We start from the raw sequence: 18,107 nt of genomic DNA, 5'->3' as shown, positions 1-18,107 counted from the left end.
CGTAGCACAGCAAACCCTTGCTGTCTTATTTTTACTGCCTCCACGTATGCTCCCGATGCTCCAGCCACACTAAGCTCCCATCTCTGTATATGATACCCTTTGACAGCATCCACGTTAACATGTTGTTTCTCTAGCCAGGAAACTTCTCTCCCTTTCCATCCAACAAACATTCCTCAAGAAGCTGGCCTAGTATTTTGGTTTTTTTTTTTTTTTCCCCTGAGGAGGCCTTTTCTGACTTCTGAAACACATCTTTCCTCTTCCACGTTCCTCTAGCACTCTGCCCACATGCTGTTCTTGCTCCAGGGTTCGATTTGCTTAGCACCCTGTCTCCCACACTGAACCATGTATGAGTCCCTCAAGGACAGGGATCTCGCCTTATTTATCTCTCAGCCCCCATGCCGATCACAATAACTGGCATGTAACAGCCACCCAATAATTATTTGTTGAGTTAATTAGTAAAATAACAGACATATTGAATTAATAGTGCTTAACTCAACAAACAGAACCTATTCACTGTGCTTAAAAGATGTGTGTCCTAGAAAACCTTTGGAGTGCTACAGAGACATTGATAACAGTGGTTGCCTCTGGGGAAGGGAACTGGGTGGCCAGAGGATAGTGGAGACAGAACCTTTAAGTCGTATTACCCATAATGCTGCTTCAGTTCTGTACCATGCACATGCCATTATATACCCAAATTAGTCTAATTTAACGTGTGTGTGTGTGTGTGTGTGTGTGTGTGAGCAAAACAGCCTCATATCAAAAAGTTTCATAATTTTTTTTCTAGCAAAAATTTAGATTGTCAGAGTGCCTGGGTGGCTCAGTTGTTAAGCATCTGCCTTCGGCTCAGGTCATGATCCCAGGGTCCTGGGATCGAGCCCCACATCGGGCTCCCTGCTCTGCGGGAAGCCTGCTTCTCCCTCTCCCACTCCCCCTGCTTGTGTTCCCTCTCCCTCTGTCTTTGTCAAATAAATAAATAAAACTTTAAAAAAAAATTTAGATTGTCAGTGTAAGTTTATGATACAATCATTGTTACCAAGACAGCTCTCAGCTGGCTTTCATTTGGGTTTAGAACTAGAAGGGTGTTTAGAAACCAGGCTGTGCCTCAGATGGCAAATAAGGACCCACTGAGCTGTGTTGAGACCTTCAAATCTTAATAGTTTGAGGCCAGGGTGGTTGAACAAGACCCCTTCTCTCTGCCAGGCCTCATTTCTACTTTTAAGATCTTGGGCAATTTGCTGGTTGGGCAAAAGTGAATGAGATCTGATCATTAAGAACATAGCACACAAGATTCAATTCTGTGAGACTGTGAATGTGTTTCCTTCAGGTTCTGGGGTTTGCAGGTACATGTGGACCAGGAAAAAGTGGTGGATTGGGCAGTATGTAAGTTTGCCATCCTATGTAACAGACTTGTAGATAGGCCTAATAGATTCATGCCATTTCCCTTCCCACGTGTCAGAGTAGTTAATATTTTAATATACAAGTTATCCCTATATGGTAGCCTAAATGTCTTTTGATGCAAAGATTCTCTTTATGTTCCGTTTTACCCCCTGGGTGTAAATATCTTAAGGATACTTCCAATATGTATGGAGCCGTAGAAAGAGTAAATGCTATAATGAAAGAGCACTAAGTACAAATCCCAGCTAAGCTAGCCACATGATTTAACCTCTCTGTGCATCTTCATTGACAAAATGGAGAACATATGACCAATCTCATAGGATTCATTCCCACATCCCACAGGATTTTTAAATTAAGGATTAAATTATGTGATTGGTAAAGCACCTGTCACATAATAGGAATTCAACAAGTGTTAATTCCCTGCCCAGTGCCCTGAATAACTTATTTAAAAGAAAGTTTATCTAGATAACAGATGTTTTTGCATAGTGAAGTACAACTATGTTAAATTCCTACTACTGAATATGTGTAGGACATAAGTCACTCCTGAAAAAATGTTCTTTGTCAATAACGTACTTGTCTTTTCTTATTGCACATCATAATACATGTTTCTCAAGGTTAAAAGCTTATTGCACTTGGCTTGTGTCATATGTTTTCTTTGATTATCTTTCACCAAAATATACAGAGTGCCTAAAATTTAAGTCACGATAATTAGAAGTTATATTTTTTTAAATGAAAAACTAACACTTTTCACACCAAGAAGAATGTTTATCTGGGAATTTCGTGCTTACCCACATGGGAAGAACTCTTGAAACACCGCAGGGAAAAAAATAAGTCCAATCTGACTTCTAAATTAAAATCTTAGACTCCTCAAAACGTAACTTAAAAAAGATTGGTGTTTAAAGGTGGCAGAGACAACCTATACTTACTTCTCAAGTGAGTTCCCCGCCCCCCCACCCCTGGCATTTTAAAGCATGTTAATCCAGGCTCACTCATAAACCCCAGCAGCAGGGGATCATTGTTCATTGGTTTATTATGGGCAGACCAGACTGGTTTAAACTGAGCAGAGGAAGTTAATTATCAAATGTTTTAGCTGGCTCTAACAATGAATAACCAGTTCTTGTCGGACACCGTCTTGTTCACTGTGCAACATTTTAAGATGGGGGCAGGGGGGATGGGAAATCACCCATCAGAATCTGCAATGAGGGAATTTGCCAGGACTGCCCTAATCTGTTTCCCAGGTTGTTCAAACCAGTTCAAGAGCAGTTAAACAAGGTTATGTAAGTGACATGTGATGTAGCCCAAAATAGTGACTGCAAACACAGGCTGCTGTTGCTGGGCAGTTGTCAACTGCTTTAAAAAAAAAAATCCTCCAGCAGGATAACAAATGGACCTTTAAAAATCAGAAAGAAATTTAAGCCAAAAGTTAATTCTAAAAGGGATTTGGTGAAATTGCCTTTCTGAAAATGAATGCCTTTTTCAGAAAAAGGGAAACTACATTGTACATAAAGCCTGGATATTCTTAGAGTATCCATCAGGGGTAGTTAAGTTAAAGAGGACTCAAAAAGTTTGGTTTTCTGCTAAAGCACAGAGTTCCCAGGTTTTCATAACAGCAACAGCAACACAACTATCAGATTCGTTAATGGCTTTGGGCATATAACAAATTATTGAGCAATATATCTTTGAGATAGTGATAAATATTAAACTGTTATTCATTTCTGCCCCCTTTTAGTTAAACTCTCTTGTAGTTTCAAGGCGTGAAAAAGAAAATTGCATTTCACCTAGCGTGTTAAGCGCGAAAATAAAATTTTAAAGAAAAATGAGATCCTTTGGTGAAATCTCTTTGATTGTTTTTTTAAAGGAAAATGAAAACAATCACAGAAAAGGAACTAAAATATGTCTTAACTGTCATCAAGAGGTTTGCACCCTGACATTTGGTTTCTCACATGACCGTATATTCTCTGGGTTCCTTGCCTTCTAACATGTTGCAGATCTGGGGAGTCAGGAATCGGGGAGCAAGATTCCATGGAAGTAGGTGGAGAAGGACCATAGGATCTTTGTCACAGGATTCACATTGGGGGACCCCACCTGGTATCGTATCCCTATTGTTGAGTTCTGAGTCTCAGGGACACTGGTGTGGGCTTCTGTCTTTATCTCTAGGAGACCTGTGAACTAGCACCACGTTTCCCTACCTGGATGGTGAACAAATTAAGAAATAAAGCAGTAGCTGGTGGTAGATAAAATATCAACTTTGGGGTGGGGGGTGGTAAATAAATTGAAGGATGTGGCTTAGTGGTAAGAGCAAAAAAGGGGACTGCTACCTGAGCCCCAGAATTAGATAAAGGTGCAGGCAGTCCTGGAGCAGGACAGGCCTCCTCAAGACTGGAGGCTGCACCTGCTCCCAGAGGGAATTCTCCCCCAGGAGGAAGATGCTGAGGCAAACAAGTCAGATTGATTCTTCTCAGACTTACTAATCAAGGCAGAGTGAGTAAAAGAGAGACCCGAAGTGTGGCATCCATGGAGCTGTCTCCCCTGGAAGAAAATATCCACAGGGGGAGAGGTTGAAATGTTCCCATCTGGAAGACGCAACCTGAGGCCCCAGGCAAGCTTCTTTAGGGGGATGGGAAAGGATCTGGACGCTGGGGCAGGGACAAATGTCATGTTTGGTGTGTCCTTTCTCCAGTCAGTCCCCCATTTGTAAAGGGCTGTGCTCCCAAAGTGTCATGATAAGTCAGTTTTTCAAAATGTACAACTTGGGGCATTCTGTTCAGTATAGAATCACTTTAATCCCCTGTCACATTAAATACCTGCTCATCAGATTGAGTTCAACTACCTCCTTCTTTGTGCATCTTTTTAAAAAAAATTCAGGAAGGTATTTGTAGGTGTTCGGCATGTTACTAGGGCTTCTAGAACCTGGTTCTTTCCATGTCTAATTTTACCTGAGAACTCTAGTGTTTGATTTGATATCAGCCATACTTATGGCCTAGCTCCCAGGTGGAATAAGAGAGGATAGTGCATTTTTCCAGATGTAGTTAGAGGAGCAGAACATTGCTGGGGAATTGAAGGTGGTGTGTGTATCCCTAGATATCACTGAATATGAAAGTTGTTGAGCCAGAGTGAAGCAGAAATAGGACTCCTCCCTAAGGTCAAAGCAAAGAAGTAATGGGGAAGATGTACCACGGCCACAGCCTAGGACTGAACATGAGCCAGAGTCAGACAGGCAGGGGATGCTCGCTGCACCCTGCGCTACCATCTGCAGTTTTAGGATGTCCGTAAGGATCGTCTGTAATTCTGGACTGACCTATATGCCTGTACCTGTGAACAGAGTATACTTACAGAGTGACCAGTCTTCTGACTTTTTCCATTTTGTTAAAATAAGCCACCAGTTACGATGTCTTTCATACCAATCATAATAGCAATCACATGACAATAAAACACCATAACTAAAAGACCAGTAGAAAAAACAGTCCAGTGTTACAATATCAAATGCCTCTGATCCCAGCTTTGCTTACTTTTCCTGAAATAGCAGTAAGTTTTGCTGAGCATGTCTTTGAGCTCTGCCTGCCAGCCTGCCTCCCCTCTTTGTGCCCCAGTGGCTCAGTGTCACTTCGAATAAGATACAGAACAGTTTGGACTTGGAAGTTTAGGTAGTGAAGGGCCCTAGAAGACCTTTAATCAGAAGGATGAAATGATCAGGTTTGTGATTCCAAAGGATCACTGCACAGCTCTCTGGAAGGCGGAGGCTCATGGCTTTGAATGTGTGCTCAGAAGAGCCCTAGGTTTGCCGCACGGTGCCTTCTAGATCACTGGCAGGTGCAAAATGGGGAGTAGCACCAGGGAGGGTCCTCATGGCCATTTCAACCAGGGTAGCTCTTCACTTTGTGTTCTTAGCTACTGAGGGCTGTGTTAGGGTTCATTTCTCTTAGACAGCTTTCAAATTAAAGTTTAATCATCATTTGATTTAGAAATGACATGGTAGAGGCAGGGTAGACTAGTTACAATAATAATATGAAATAATATATGATAATAGCAATAATATCATGATAACAACTACCATTCACCGGATCCTTACTGGATGCCAGGGATTATTCTAAGTACTTTATATGGTGTATGCATCTTCCTGATAACTCATGAGATAGGCACTTTGATAATTCCTATTTAACAAATGAGGAAACATACAGAAAGGTTAAGTAACTTGTCTCAGGTCACACAGATAGTAAGCAAGGATTCAAACTCTGTAATTCAGAAATTTAACCAAGAGAGCCTAAAATCAGGGGAGAAAGTACTGGCAGATATAGATAGGATTCAAGAGAAACTCAGGGCAGAGAATCATCAGGACCTCGTGGCCTCAGGACCTCATTGAATACTGAGGATTGCAGGAGTTTGTGGGGAGGTGGGTGGGGTGTAAATCAAGGATGACCCTGAAGCTTCTAGTTCTAATAACTGGCTATAGCTTTAAGGGTAGGGGAATATAGGAGGCTGGAAGAGGGCTGTCTGTGGGGTGGGCACTTTATGCTTGATTTGTGAACATGGAGGATTTGACATGTCAGAGACCTTCAGGTGGGAACATCCACTGAGTTAGGTGGATGAGCACATCTAAAACCCAGAAGAGGGGGCTCAGGAGCCCTCATAGTGATGACAGCTCCCTGGATGTCCTCTGGGCACCAGAATACAGTTTGTTCCTTCTCTGTTCCCCTGTCTTCCTGGTCCTCAACTGACCAGACCGGTTGCTCACCACACATTTAACTGTGTCTCTGCTGTTCCCTGCCCCCGTCCTTTGCCTGGGATGTCTATGTGCCTGTCCTCTCTGTGTTACAAATCCACAACATTCTTCGAGGCTTACCTCAGATGCTTGCTTTCTGCACAAAGGCTTCCTCATCCCTCTCTTCCCAGTATGATCACTTCCTTCTTCAAAGTCATACCACATCGATCTCACGATTTATCTTAGTCATTTAAGTTTCCCCAGCCTTGTCCACCTTCTAGAAAGGTCATGGAGGGACTGGACCATGTTTTGCCTTTAAAATGTGTGCCTACTTACTTTTAAAAGTTTTGATATTAAGTAACACTGGAAAACAGATAAAGCATATGAGGAGCAACAGTACAAGGAAGTTATAACTTTCCAAAGTCTTAACACCACTCTTACAGTCTTGGACCCTCATCTAGAATTCTTAGCTGAGCTGCAGACAGATCTGAGTCCCAGCTTTCTGTCCTGTGTTTACCCTAAGGATATCGTTCCCCACTCTCACATCCTTGCCAGCTTTTGAAAAAGTTAAGGCTTGGAGATCAGAGCTGAATGGTATTTGTCTCGTCTCTAGTGGGCTCTTTTCATCTACAGGTGTTCCTCACTCAATCATGATATTCTTTTCCCACAGGAAGTTCTTCCCTGACATTTAATTAAGAGTTGGTTATGTTTGTAAGGAATCGCATGGAGGACATTAGGAGAAGGAAGGGAAAAATGAAGGGGGCAGTGGGAATCGGAGGGAGAGACGAACCATGAGAGACTATGGACTCCAAGAAACAAACGGAGTGTTCCAGAGGGGAGGGGGGAGGGGGATGGGTTAGCCTGGTGATGGGTATTAAGGAGGGCACGTACTGAATGGAGCACTGGGTGTTATACGCAAACAATGAATCATGGAACACTACATCAAAAACTAATGATGTACTGCATGGTGACTAACATAACATAATAAAGTAAAATTAAAAAAAATAAGTTCTAGTTAGTTAAAAAAAAGAGTTTAGGCTATGTTCTTTGGATTTTCTCATTCTACTTTTTTTTTTTTTTTTAGACGGAGCTAACCAAAAAAAAAATGATGGGTAACATCACTATTACCTTTTTTTTTTTTGAGCTCTTACCTCGGGCCTGGCTTTGTGCTGCTTTCTTTATATATATTAATTTGAATTCAACTGACAACCTACAAAGCAAGCATTACTATGTCCATTTTATAGATCAGGAAGCTGGGGCTCAACAGGTTAAACACCTTGGCCAAGATTGTCACAACTCCCTATTGACTGAGGTTGGGTTGGGACCCAGGTGTGACTGGTGACAAAGCTGTGCCCTTCCCACTGCATCTCCTCCCTGCTGCCTTCCACGTTTCCATTCTTTCTGTTCTAGCGTTATTGATGCTTTAAGGCAAGACCCATATGTCATCCAGTCTGTATTTTCTCATTTGGGACCAGCCCAACTACAACAAAAACTTGGTTCTTGATTTCAAAGTAATTGAAAATTTTCAAAGACAATTTTTCTTGAGTTCAGTAACTTTTAAAACAATGATGTTAATTTTTTAGGCACTTTCTGAATTATTTTCCAGTTAAAAGCAATACCATAGTTGAGAACAATAGGGAAAAAATGAGACTGTTGATTTGTTTTTTAAATTTTTGAACTCAACTTTGGGGTTTTTTTGTTGTGTTTTTTTTTTTTTTTAAAGATTTTATTTATTTGACAGAGAGAGAGACCGCGAGAGAGGGAATACAAGCAGGGAGAGTGGGAGAGGGAGAAGCAGGCTTCCCGCCAAGCAGGGAGCCCAATGCGGGGCTCGACCCCAGGACCCTGGGATCATGACCTGAGCCGAAGGCAGATGCTTAACCGACTGAGCCACCCAGGCATCCCTCAACTTTGTTCCTTAAAGTCCATGGGCATTTTCCATTTGATTTGAGTACTTCTGGTTTTTCTGTAAGCCTGTGAATTTATATTACATATGTGCTAACTAAGCTTCCTGGTACCCCATCCAGATTTACTCTAACCTTGGTGGCTTTCTGTTTTCTAGAATGACTGCCTTTTCTCCAAAAAACGGCCACTTCCTCAGGCAGGAGGTACACTGAATTAGTACACACTGATGGATGAGTGACTAAAGTTCCCTGAGCCCTCCTGAATAGATTTTCATTCTTAAAACAAGATGTTCTTACATGCAATTGGCTCCGTAATGGCTACCTAGCCAACTTCAGTGGAGCATGATGTGGGCTACATGGGGGGGGGGGGGGGGGAGTGGATCACTTGGGACCTAGGACACCAGGAAGGTACACTCTGCCTCTGTGGGATTCTGACCCTAGTTTAAGCTTTGCCTTTCATAGAACTCTCTGCTGCTTCCTAGTAAATCCTGAGAGGTCTTTTTTTTCCATTGTTGTTTGTGTGTAGGAGAGTCTAAAAGGTATGATGCTGGAGATAAGCAGAAAAGATTTGTATGCATGGATCTTTTGTGAAAGTCCATTACCTAGGAGTCAATAGGCCTTCTGTGAACATTCACTACTGTAGGTTTGTCTGTATACAACATACTGTGTGAACATTTAAGTTCTGTATGTTGTACATGATTGAATTTATCAGTATGTTTATATTCATTCCTTCATTCTTTTATTCAGTAGCAGCTACGGACCAGGAAGTATGCTGTTTGTGCTGTATCGTTCTTCTTAGTGTCTAATAGAGTGTCATAGATGAATGTTCAGCAATTTTGTACAAAAGTTTTAATTTAAAGAAATATTTTGTGATCTTCAAAGCATATCCTATTTACTTTAAGCTTTTATTTCCCTCCGTGTTGTGGAAATAACATTTTTTCCTTTGGAGTATCTATTACAGTGCTTGATACCAACTAGCCAGATGGAACTTTTTCTAAATTTTTATGAAGAAAAATAGTTATAATCTATTTGAAAAATAGAAAAATAGTTATAATCTATTTGAAAATTGTGGGACATTTGCATTTCCCCTCTAAGTTTTTAATTTATTTAGTTTCTTTTTCTTTCAGTACAAATTCTTGAATACATATGCATATTAGCGTGTTTCCATTGATAAAATAGGCTGGGGGTTTTGGGACTTGGGGGTGGTCACTGGATTACATTCAGGGAGGGGCGCCTGGGTGGCTCAGTCGTTAAGCATCTGCCTTCGGCTCAGGTCATGATCCCAGGGTCCTGGGATCGAGTCCCGCATCGGGTTCCCTGCTCTGCGGGGAGCCTGCTTTTCCCTCTCCCACTCCCCCTGCTTGTGTTCCCTCTCTCGCTGTGTCTCTCTCTGTCAAATAAATAAATAAAATCTTTAAAAAAAAAAAAAGAAAGAAAGAAAGAGCTCAGCATTATCTATTAAAATTAACTTGTTCAAAAAAAAGCAATAATGTAAATCTTCTAATACTTTGAGAAGAACTAATATAAAGGCTGAGCTTTATGTTCTCATAAAGCTTCCTGGAGGTAGTCTTCCTGGAGGTAGTCTTCAGCGCGGTTCCCCATGTATTTCCAGCTCTTTGCCTTCTGGGTGCAAGGTAGGATTCCACTTCCTGCCTTCCTTGTGGTTGAGTGGGTTCATTGGACTAGATCTGAGCAATTACATTTTACCATCTATCATTTCCAGTTCTTGCCTTTCTTCTCAGTACATCCAGATTTCTATCTGGTATCATTTTCCTTCAGCAAAGAGAACTTCCTTTTTCATATCTTATAATGTGATCCTACTAGCAACAAATTCCCTTAGCTTTAGTTTATCCAAAAATGTCTTTATTTCACCTTCATCTTGAGAAATATTTTCATTGGTTATTCCGGGTTGATGGTCTTTAAAGATATTATATGTTGTCTTCTGGCCTCAATTGCTTTGATATGAAATCAGATATTACTCTTTTCCTTGTTCCCTTTTATGTAATGTAATTTTTTTGGCTCTGGCTGCTTATAATTATTTTTATATTTGTTTTTCAGTAACCTAACTATATTGTGCTATAGTGCTTTTCTTTGTATTTATCTTTCAAAGAGGGCATTTGCTAAGCTTTCTAGATTTTCAAGTTGCTGCTTTAATCAAATTTATAAATTTTCACATAGTTTTCTGACCTATTTTCTCTTGCCTTCTGGGACTCCAACTGCACACATATTAAATTACTTAATGCTATCCTACAGGCTATTAGTGCCTTGTTCATTTATACTGTAATTTTTTCTTTGTGCTTTAATTTGGATGATTTCTACTTGTATTTATTTAATTTCAATAACCCATTTTTGTTTAGTGCCCAATACATTGTTAATTCTAACCAATAAATATTTTAGATACTATATTTTTCAGTTCCTGGATAGCCATTTGGTTTTGTTTATTTTGTTTTTATAGTTTCCAGACCTCCTCTGATAGTCCACAATTCTTAACTCCTATTATCGGTTTTTAAATCCTTATCTGTTAATTCCAACCTCTGGATCTGTTTCTACTGGTTAATTTTTTCTATTGACTTTGGTTCATATTTTTCTGTTTTTAAATATTTGTAATTATTATTGTATTCTAGACTTTCTGGAGAATCCAGATTCTGATGTATTTCTCCAAAGAGTATTGAGTTTTGTTTTAGTAGTCAGTTACATTTCTGACAGATCACCTTGAAATTGTCGAGCCTTTGCTTTAAACTTTTTTAAGGTAGGTCTATTTTGGTTGTGCCTTTAACCATAGGGTAAATGCCTCAGTCCTGGAATACCAGGTAGGGACCTTCTAGTATTACAGTGGAAAGCCTGAGGTATTTAAATGAGTCCTGACTTAGTGGGCAGCAGCTGAAATAATCTGCTCAGCCCTTTCAACTTTAAATTGTTTTACCCCTGGACTCTGAAGTTTCATGTTCAGTTTAGGGGTCAGCCAAGAATTTGAGGGGAGTTAATATGTACATTTTATCTACCTCCACCCCCCCATGACACCCTTCTTTCCAGAATATACTTCTTCAATTTCTAGCTGCTCTGACAGTCCCCAAGTCTGTTCTCTGCCGTCTGAAGCTGGTAAGACTGAGGATTTTGCTTGGTTTCTCCCCTGCACTGAGTGGAATATAGGCCCTCAAGGAAAGACCTATTCAAAGGTGAATCTTGTCTAGGGTGATTCTCTTTTCTCAAGAGTCCATTTTCTTCCAGTTTCTGCCTGCTTTTGATTGCTCCCCAGTGCCTTCAAATCCTTCTCTCCTTTTGTGGACAGTTTATAATTTTTATCTGTAGGAGTTTTATCTGATTCAAGCTGTTCTGCCACTACCAGAACTGAATTCTCCCCATAATGGACATGTAATTTGAATCTGAAATCTTCGTTTCCTTTATCACCAACATTCTTTTTTTTTTTTAAAGATTTTATTTATTTATTTGAGAGAGAGAGAATGAGAGAGCACATGAGAGGGGGGAGGGTCAGAGGGAGAAGCAGACTCCCCGCTGAGCAGGGAGCCCAATGCGGGACTCGATCCAGGGACTCCAGGATCATGACCTGAGCCGAAGGCAGTCGCTTAACCAACTGAGCCACCCAGGCGCCCACCAAGATTCTTTTTAACCACAGGAGTATTCCTGTTGCTATATAGTCTGACAAATATATAGCTACTAATTTGCATAGAGGCCATCTTTGAGAACTTTCAAGTAGACTGTTAATGGTGTCCCCTATTTCCATTCTATCGACTTCAGATTAATGTTTCTAAAACACAGCTCTGAACTCAACATATTGCAAGCAAGAATCTTCAGTGATACCCCATCACCTGCTGAATAAAATCTGAGTTCCTTAGCTTATCATTCAAAGCCTCCACTCTCTGGTCCCCAGCATTCTGGTTGTCTGCCCTATGTTGTTAGCATCATAGAAAATCGTTTACCTGAAAATGCCCGGGATGTGACTTACTCAGGATTAGCAATCTTAATACTAGGAGAACACAGTGTTTAAGTAAGACATGATTAAAGTTTTTAAATCTCCTAGGTGCATTCTCTTGTTTTCATTGTGGGTTTTGTTGTTGTTGTTACTTTGATGTTTTAGTATAGATTGAGGGATGGGACACACATACTTTTGTAAGGTACATTTTAAATCTTTAATGTTTGCACAAGTAAAAATATAAATGATGGGGAGTTGTCTGAAAAATCTTAGGCCATTCCTGCAGCAGTCCCTTACAATGCTCCCAACCTATTTTTGGAAGATGAATTGGTGGCAGCGACTACACTGGTTGGTGGAAACCAGGTACACAATTTCAAATATTGCTGCAGGAAGGAAATTATCCTGTAGCTATTATAGTAACATGGATTTTTAAGGTGTGTTCATTTTTTTTGTTCAGTTTTTGTTTTCTTTATTATTTTTTTATTGAGGTATTGCTGGCATACATTATATTAGTTTCAGGTGTACAACATCATGATTCTATATTTGTCTATATTGTGAAACAATCACCACAATAAGTCTAATTAACATTGGTCACCACACTAGATACAGGGTTTTTTTTTCCCATGGTGTGTTCATTTTTTAAAAATCCTTATGGAAATATCCTAGCTTTTGGAAGTTTCTGTTTTTGAATACCCAAAGAAAAAAATCTTCTAGTGTGTACGGAAGGCAGTGGTCATTTCTTATGCATTCTCCTATGCCTGCAATCGAAGAGACTTAGTCATATTTTACTGCACATTTACAGAAGTGGAAAAGAACCTTAGATTACCCCACCCCCTTATGCAAATGTTTGGCAGCCTTGCACACATAGTAGGTTCCCAATGAATACTTGGCTGAATTGAAACCAATTAAAATTACGTTTAGTTTTCTCTTTGGACTTTAAAGTTTGTTCAACTCAATGTGAGTTACAGATAAATCTGTGGTTTTGTGTTCAGTTTCACACCGTACAAAAGTAACATAATGCTGATTGTCAGTGGAAATACTGACTGATAAAGTAGAGTGTTCCTCACTCAAATAATGTTCCTTTGCTTCTTGGTTCTAGAGAGCATTTTCAGCATCCTGTTGGACCACCAGCAAATTATATTGCAAATTGATGTTTAAAAGACTCTGGCCTTAAGGCACACAGATACTGCCAGCCCTCCTGAATTCTTCCAGTTTCATCATTTTGGGAAGCCACTTTACCAGTGCTAGCATGAGTTTTTTCTTGTGAGCAAATAGCAATAATAATAATTACCTTCTATATCATAGGGTTGTTACAAGGCTTAAATAAGGTAGTGCTATAATAGGGCCTTAAAATTTTATTTTAGAAGTGGTAACCAATTAAGATACTGTGCAGCATCATGAAATGTTATATGAATCAGTTATGGTCTTTACCATGGGTATTGATTGCCTTTGTGTAATTACCTATACCTACTTACATTCACTAAGAGCCTCCAATTTTTTAAAAAGTCATTTTATTATTATAATGGTAGGTTTTCATTTCTCTACTTTGATAGATTTCCCTATTCTAGTACTGTTTATTGTTATTAGTACTAAGATTTACCATAATGTTACTGAGAATGTGCTTTAGATTAAATTATTTCAATTACATTAAGCAACACACATTATTTTTCTTGAGTATTTACTGTAATTTACCTAGTACGTCTCAACCAAGGGAGCATGATATCCTAAGCTGAATTCAGGGAGTGCTTTAGAGCTTGTTCACTGCTTTATAGCAATCGATGAAACTCCCTCTCTCCTTTGTCTGCATGTTTTCAATGACCCATGACTCAGTCCTCGGACCTCTTCTCTTTCCAGTCTGTGCTCACTCCATATGATCTCATCCAGTCTCATGGCTTAAAATAATGACTACAAGCCACAAGCTATTACACCTCCAGCCCAGACCTCTCTCTGACTCCAAACCTGTGTATCTAACTGCCAACTTGGCACATCCACTTAGAAACTTCTCAAGCATCTCAAACTTAACATGTCCAAAATTGAATTGGGGTGGTTTCCCATAAACCACATGTTCCTACTGTCTTCCCCATTTCAATTTATGGCAGTTCCATTTTTCTTAAGGGTTCAGCCCAAGAATCTTAATGCCTCTAACTCCCCTTTCTCTTCTTGTCTGTCAGCAAATGCTGGCAGTTCTACCTTTAAAATGCATCTAAACTCTGACCGCTTCTCACCACTGTCACTGCTACCGTGCTGACCTGACCCACGAATATCTCTCCCCTGGATTGTAGTGATAGCCTCCTACCCCTGGTCTTCCTGCATCTGTCTTTGTCCGTTGAGTCAGTTGTCAACATAGCAGCCAGAGTGAGTCTGCTAAATGTAAATCACATCAAGTCATTTCTCTACTCAAATCTTCCCATTGCACTCAGAGTAGAAGTCCAAGTCTTAAATATGATCTTTACTATGGCCCAGTATGATCAGACTCACATTAACTCTTTTTCCTTATCTTTTACTTTCCACTCATTCTTTCTGTTCTTTCATACTTGTGTGCTTCTTAAACATGCCAGGTGTCCTCCCCAACCCTACCCGTACTTCATTTGCTTTTCCCTCTGCATAGTGTATTTTCTCCCCAAGATGTCCACACAGTGCCCTCATTTTCTTCAGACCTTTATTTAAAGCATCTTTGAGTAAGGCCTTCCATACTGTTTTTAAAATGTCAACATCCTCCCATACCTCCACCATGTTATATGCCCCTCCCCTAGCACTTAAGACTGTCCAACATTTGTATATTTTACCTAATTACCTTTCTGTTGACTGTCTCCTTCCAGTTGAATGAAAGTTAATGATAGCAGGGCCTTTTGACTGTCTCATTCATTGCTATATCCACAGTGCCTGGTACAGAGTGGATGTTCTGTAAATCTTGGAAATAAATAAATGAATAATAGAGCTAGGCTACAATTTCACATTTTGCCAGTAGATGCCTCTCCCTAAGCATATTCCCACATCTGAATATTTTAAGCTACAGTTTGGTCTACAGTATGAAATAGTTCAACATTTACAGTTGTATAATTTGTAAGTCTTCCCACTGAAATCACCTGCATGTAAATGGTGGGCAGGCATAGCAGCTTAAACAACTGCAGGAGAGCCTCCGAGCAATCACTCTGTTGCTGCTGTGATGTCTAAATGAAAATTGCACCATTGCTCAAGAGGGCTTGGGCAGCTACCAGAAATTTCAGTGTGAGGGAGCATGGCTCTATATATATGAAAGTCAGTTGGAAGTAAATGCAGTATTAATCTTATCTCTAATCTAAAATCTCACCTGTGTTAAACTGACTATTCCTGTACCTATATTATCTGTAAATCTTATTTCTCTTCTATGTTTTTGAAGAATAAATTTCAGGGCAGGAAAGATGAAGTTTCATATTCTGATTATACTTATTAGTACTTTATAGTAGTGTAGAAGTCTTTATTTTGACAGTTGTTTTTTAATTATTCAGGGCAACACAACTATTTATGTGCTGGAAGAAATGATTGTATCATTGATAAGATTCGACGGAAGAACTGTCCTGCCTGTAGACTTCAGAAATGTCTTCAAGCTGGAATGAATTTAGGAGGTAAGTTTTGTGTTTGTTAGTTCAATAAAAATTGTTAATATGTAATATAACACTACTAAGCTCTAATACTCCCAAAATTTAAGATGAAGCTAACATGGAGCAAAGATTTCTAAAAATCTAATAAGTTCATGCTAAATCATTTTAGTATTTCTTTCTCAGCAGGAGTTTTAAAAAAGTATGTTATGTGACTATGGTCCTGGTGAAGTTTTCAGTCCTGAGTTTGCTAAGGTTTCAAGAACTCAGGACATAACCAAAAAACCAAAACAAAAATGTATGACTTTTTATATAAAACCATAACTCACAGTTTTTATTATAGTGTCTGTTTAGAAATAAGCTGCCCTATATGTGTAACATTAACCAGATAGGAATACATTCCTAACTCTAGGAATAAATGTAATAAAGGAAGACCTATATGAAAAGACTTAAAAATGTCATAGGAGCCCACCGAAAGACGGGGTTGGGGGGGGAGGTGAATTGGGAGGGTGGTGGTTAAAAGACTTGAATCAAACACAAAAGTATACAATGTCCATGGATGGGAAGATTCAGCATGCTAAAGGTATCAGTTTTCCCTGAATTAATTTATAAATATAACACAATCCTAACAAAATTACCAATTAGTGATTTTAAGTTCCTAAAGAACAGCCAGCAAAATTCTGGAAAAGATAAATAATTAGGTCAACTACCTCTACCAGATAGTAAAACATATGATACAACTACAGCAATTAAAATGATCTGTTTATTTGTTTATTGATTATAAGACCAACAGAAATTCAAGAAATAAAAATAATATGAGAATTTTTTATGTAATAAAGTTGTCATTCCAAATCAGTGGTAAAAGAATAGATTATTCAACAGAAGTTATTGTGACAACTGGGAAGCCATCTGGAAAACAAGAAAATTGAATCCAAACTCATACTATCCACCCAAATAAATTGTAGTCTTGCAATGTTTTAAACTTGGAAATAAAACCACAGAAGTACTAAAAGAAAACATAGATCTTTTTAATACTCTGCAAGTGGAGAAGACCTTGTTAAGTATAAAACTCAGAAGCTATTAAAGAAAGAAATGAAGAAATCAACACTATTTGCAAATCAAATATCACTGCAAAGGCAAATAATAAAGCTGGGGAAAAGTACCTGCAACTTATAGACAGCGGGTTTATTTCTTGCATAAGAAGCTCCTATAATTCCATAAGAAAAAGAAACCGACTTATAAAAATGAGATTGAGTGGCGCCTGGGTGGCTCAGTTGGGTAAGCATCCAGCTCTTGATTTCGGCTCAGGTCATGATCTCAGGGTGGTGAGATTGAGCCCCACATCAGGCTCTGTGCTGAGCGTGGAGCCTGTTTAAGATTCTCTCTCTCCCTCTCCCCCTTCCTTCCTTCTCTCTCTCCCCTTCTCAAAAAAAAAAAAAAAGTGAAATTGAACAAAACAAGAATATGAACAGAACATTTATAGACAAAAGAAATATAATTGGTTCTTGAAATACATGAAAAGATTCTCAATCTAATCATAAGAGAAATACAAATTTAAAATATGAGGTAAATTTTTTATAAATGGCAAAAACAAAATATTTTTATGATACAGTGTTTGATGATATAGAAATAAAGTAAAATTCAGTGGTGATCTCATGCATTTTAGGTGGTAGTATAAGGTGATACAGCCCTATGGAGAGCGATTTAGCTATTTCAGTAAAATGGTAAAGGACACATACCCCTTGACTTAATGATTCTTAAGTATATTTTTGCAATGTAAGAAATGATACATTCATAAGATAGTCATCATAACATTGTTGACCATCAGAAATACCTTAAATATTCAGGTGTTCAGAACTGGTTAAATAAGTTACAGATACTCCTCAGACAATAGAGGAAGCTCTATATGGACTGATCTCCAAAATATTGTTTGATGAAAAAAATCAGGTTGCAAAATAGGATGTTTTGTCTACTACAAGTGATTTAACTGTTTTAGAAAAAGAATATATATCGTATAGAACATTTCTGGAATAGTTTATAAGAAACTAGTAATGCTGGTTGTCTCAGTAGAAAGGACTGGGTAGCTGGCAGACAAGGATAGGAAGGAGAATTATTGTCACTGTATTCTCTTTCGTGCCTTTGAATTTTGTATTGTGTTTGATGCATGTGTTGTGTATACACATTACCTATTTAAAAGAAATAAAGTAATTTGAAAAAGAAATGAGACTTCATCCGTCTTTGCTTTGATAAGTACAACTGGCCAGCTTGTCGGAACTGGGGAGCAAACATGGCAGCACGCAGAGCAGAGCGACTCTTAGAAATCAAGAGGAGTATGGTCTGTGGCCAGCTGAGGCTGCTCATGTCAGAGTGTGGCCGGAAGATGTTACATAACAGCTCAGCCAGAGAGACTCATGCTGGTTAAGAGGATGGGCTCTGGAGCCAGACTGCCTGGGTGGGAACCCTTGTCCTGCCACTTCCTGACCTTGTAACCTCAAGCAAGTTACCACCTTTCCATGCTGTGTTTCTTTATCTTCAACTTGCAGTAATCAGCATGCTTACCTCATAGGCTGTGATGAGGAATGACTGGGTCAGTGTGCAGT

At 39.2% G+C, this 18,107-nt stretch overlaps 1 protein-coding gene across 4 annotated transcripts in view; it reads left to right on the top strand.

Moving 5' to 3' along the window:
* Positions 1–18,107, top strand: part of NR3C2 (nuclear receptor subfamily 3 group C member 2) — a 328,743-nt gene that overhangs the window by 213,356 nt on the left and 97,280 nt on the right. For all 4 annotated transcript variants that reach the window (XM_064585141.1, XM_054508712.2, XM_054508711.2 and 1 more), the window contains one exon: positions 15,418–15,534. In XM_064585141.1, the coding sequence (XP_064441211.1) occupies positions 15,418–15,534 (117 nt within the window). The remainder of the gene's footprint in view (positions 1–15,417; positions 15,535–18,107) is intronic.

The sequence above is a fragment of the Mirounga angustirostris genome, unplaced genomic scaffold (genome assembly GCF_029215605.1).
Source record: "Mirounga angustirostris isolate CCGP_5_RB_7025 unplaced genomic scaffold, mMirAng1.0.hap1 SCAF_2, whole genome shotgun sequence".
Lineage (NCBI taxonomy): Eukaryota > Metazoa > Chordata > Mammalia > Carnivora > Phocidae > Mirounga > Mirounga angustirostris.
This window is presented reverse-complemented; position numbering and strand designations above follow the sequence as displayed.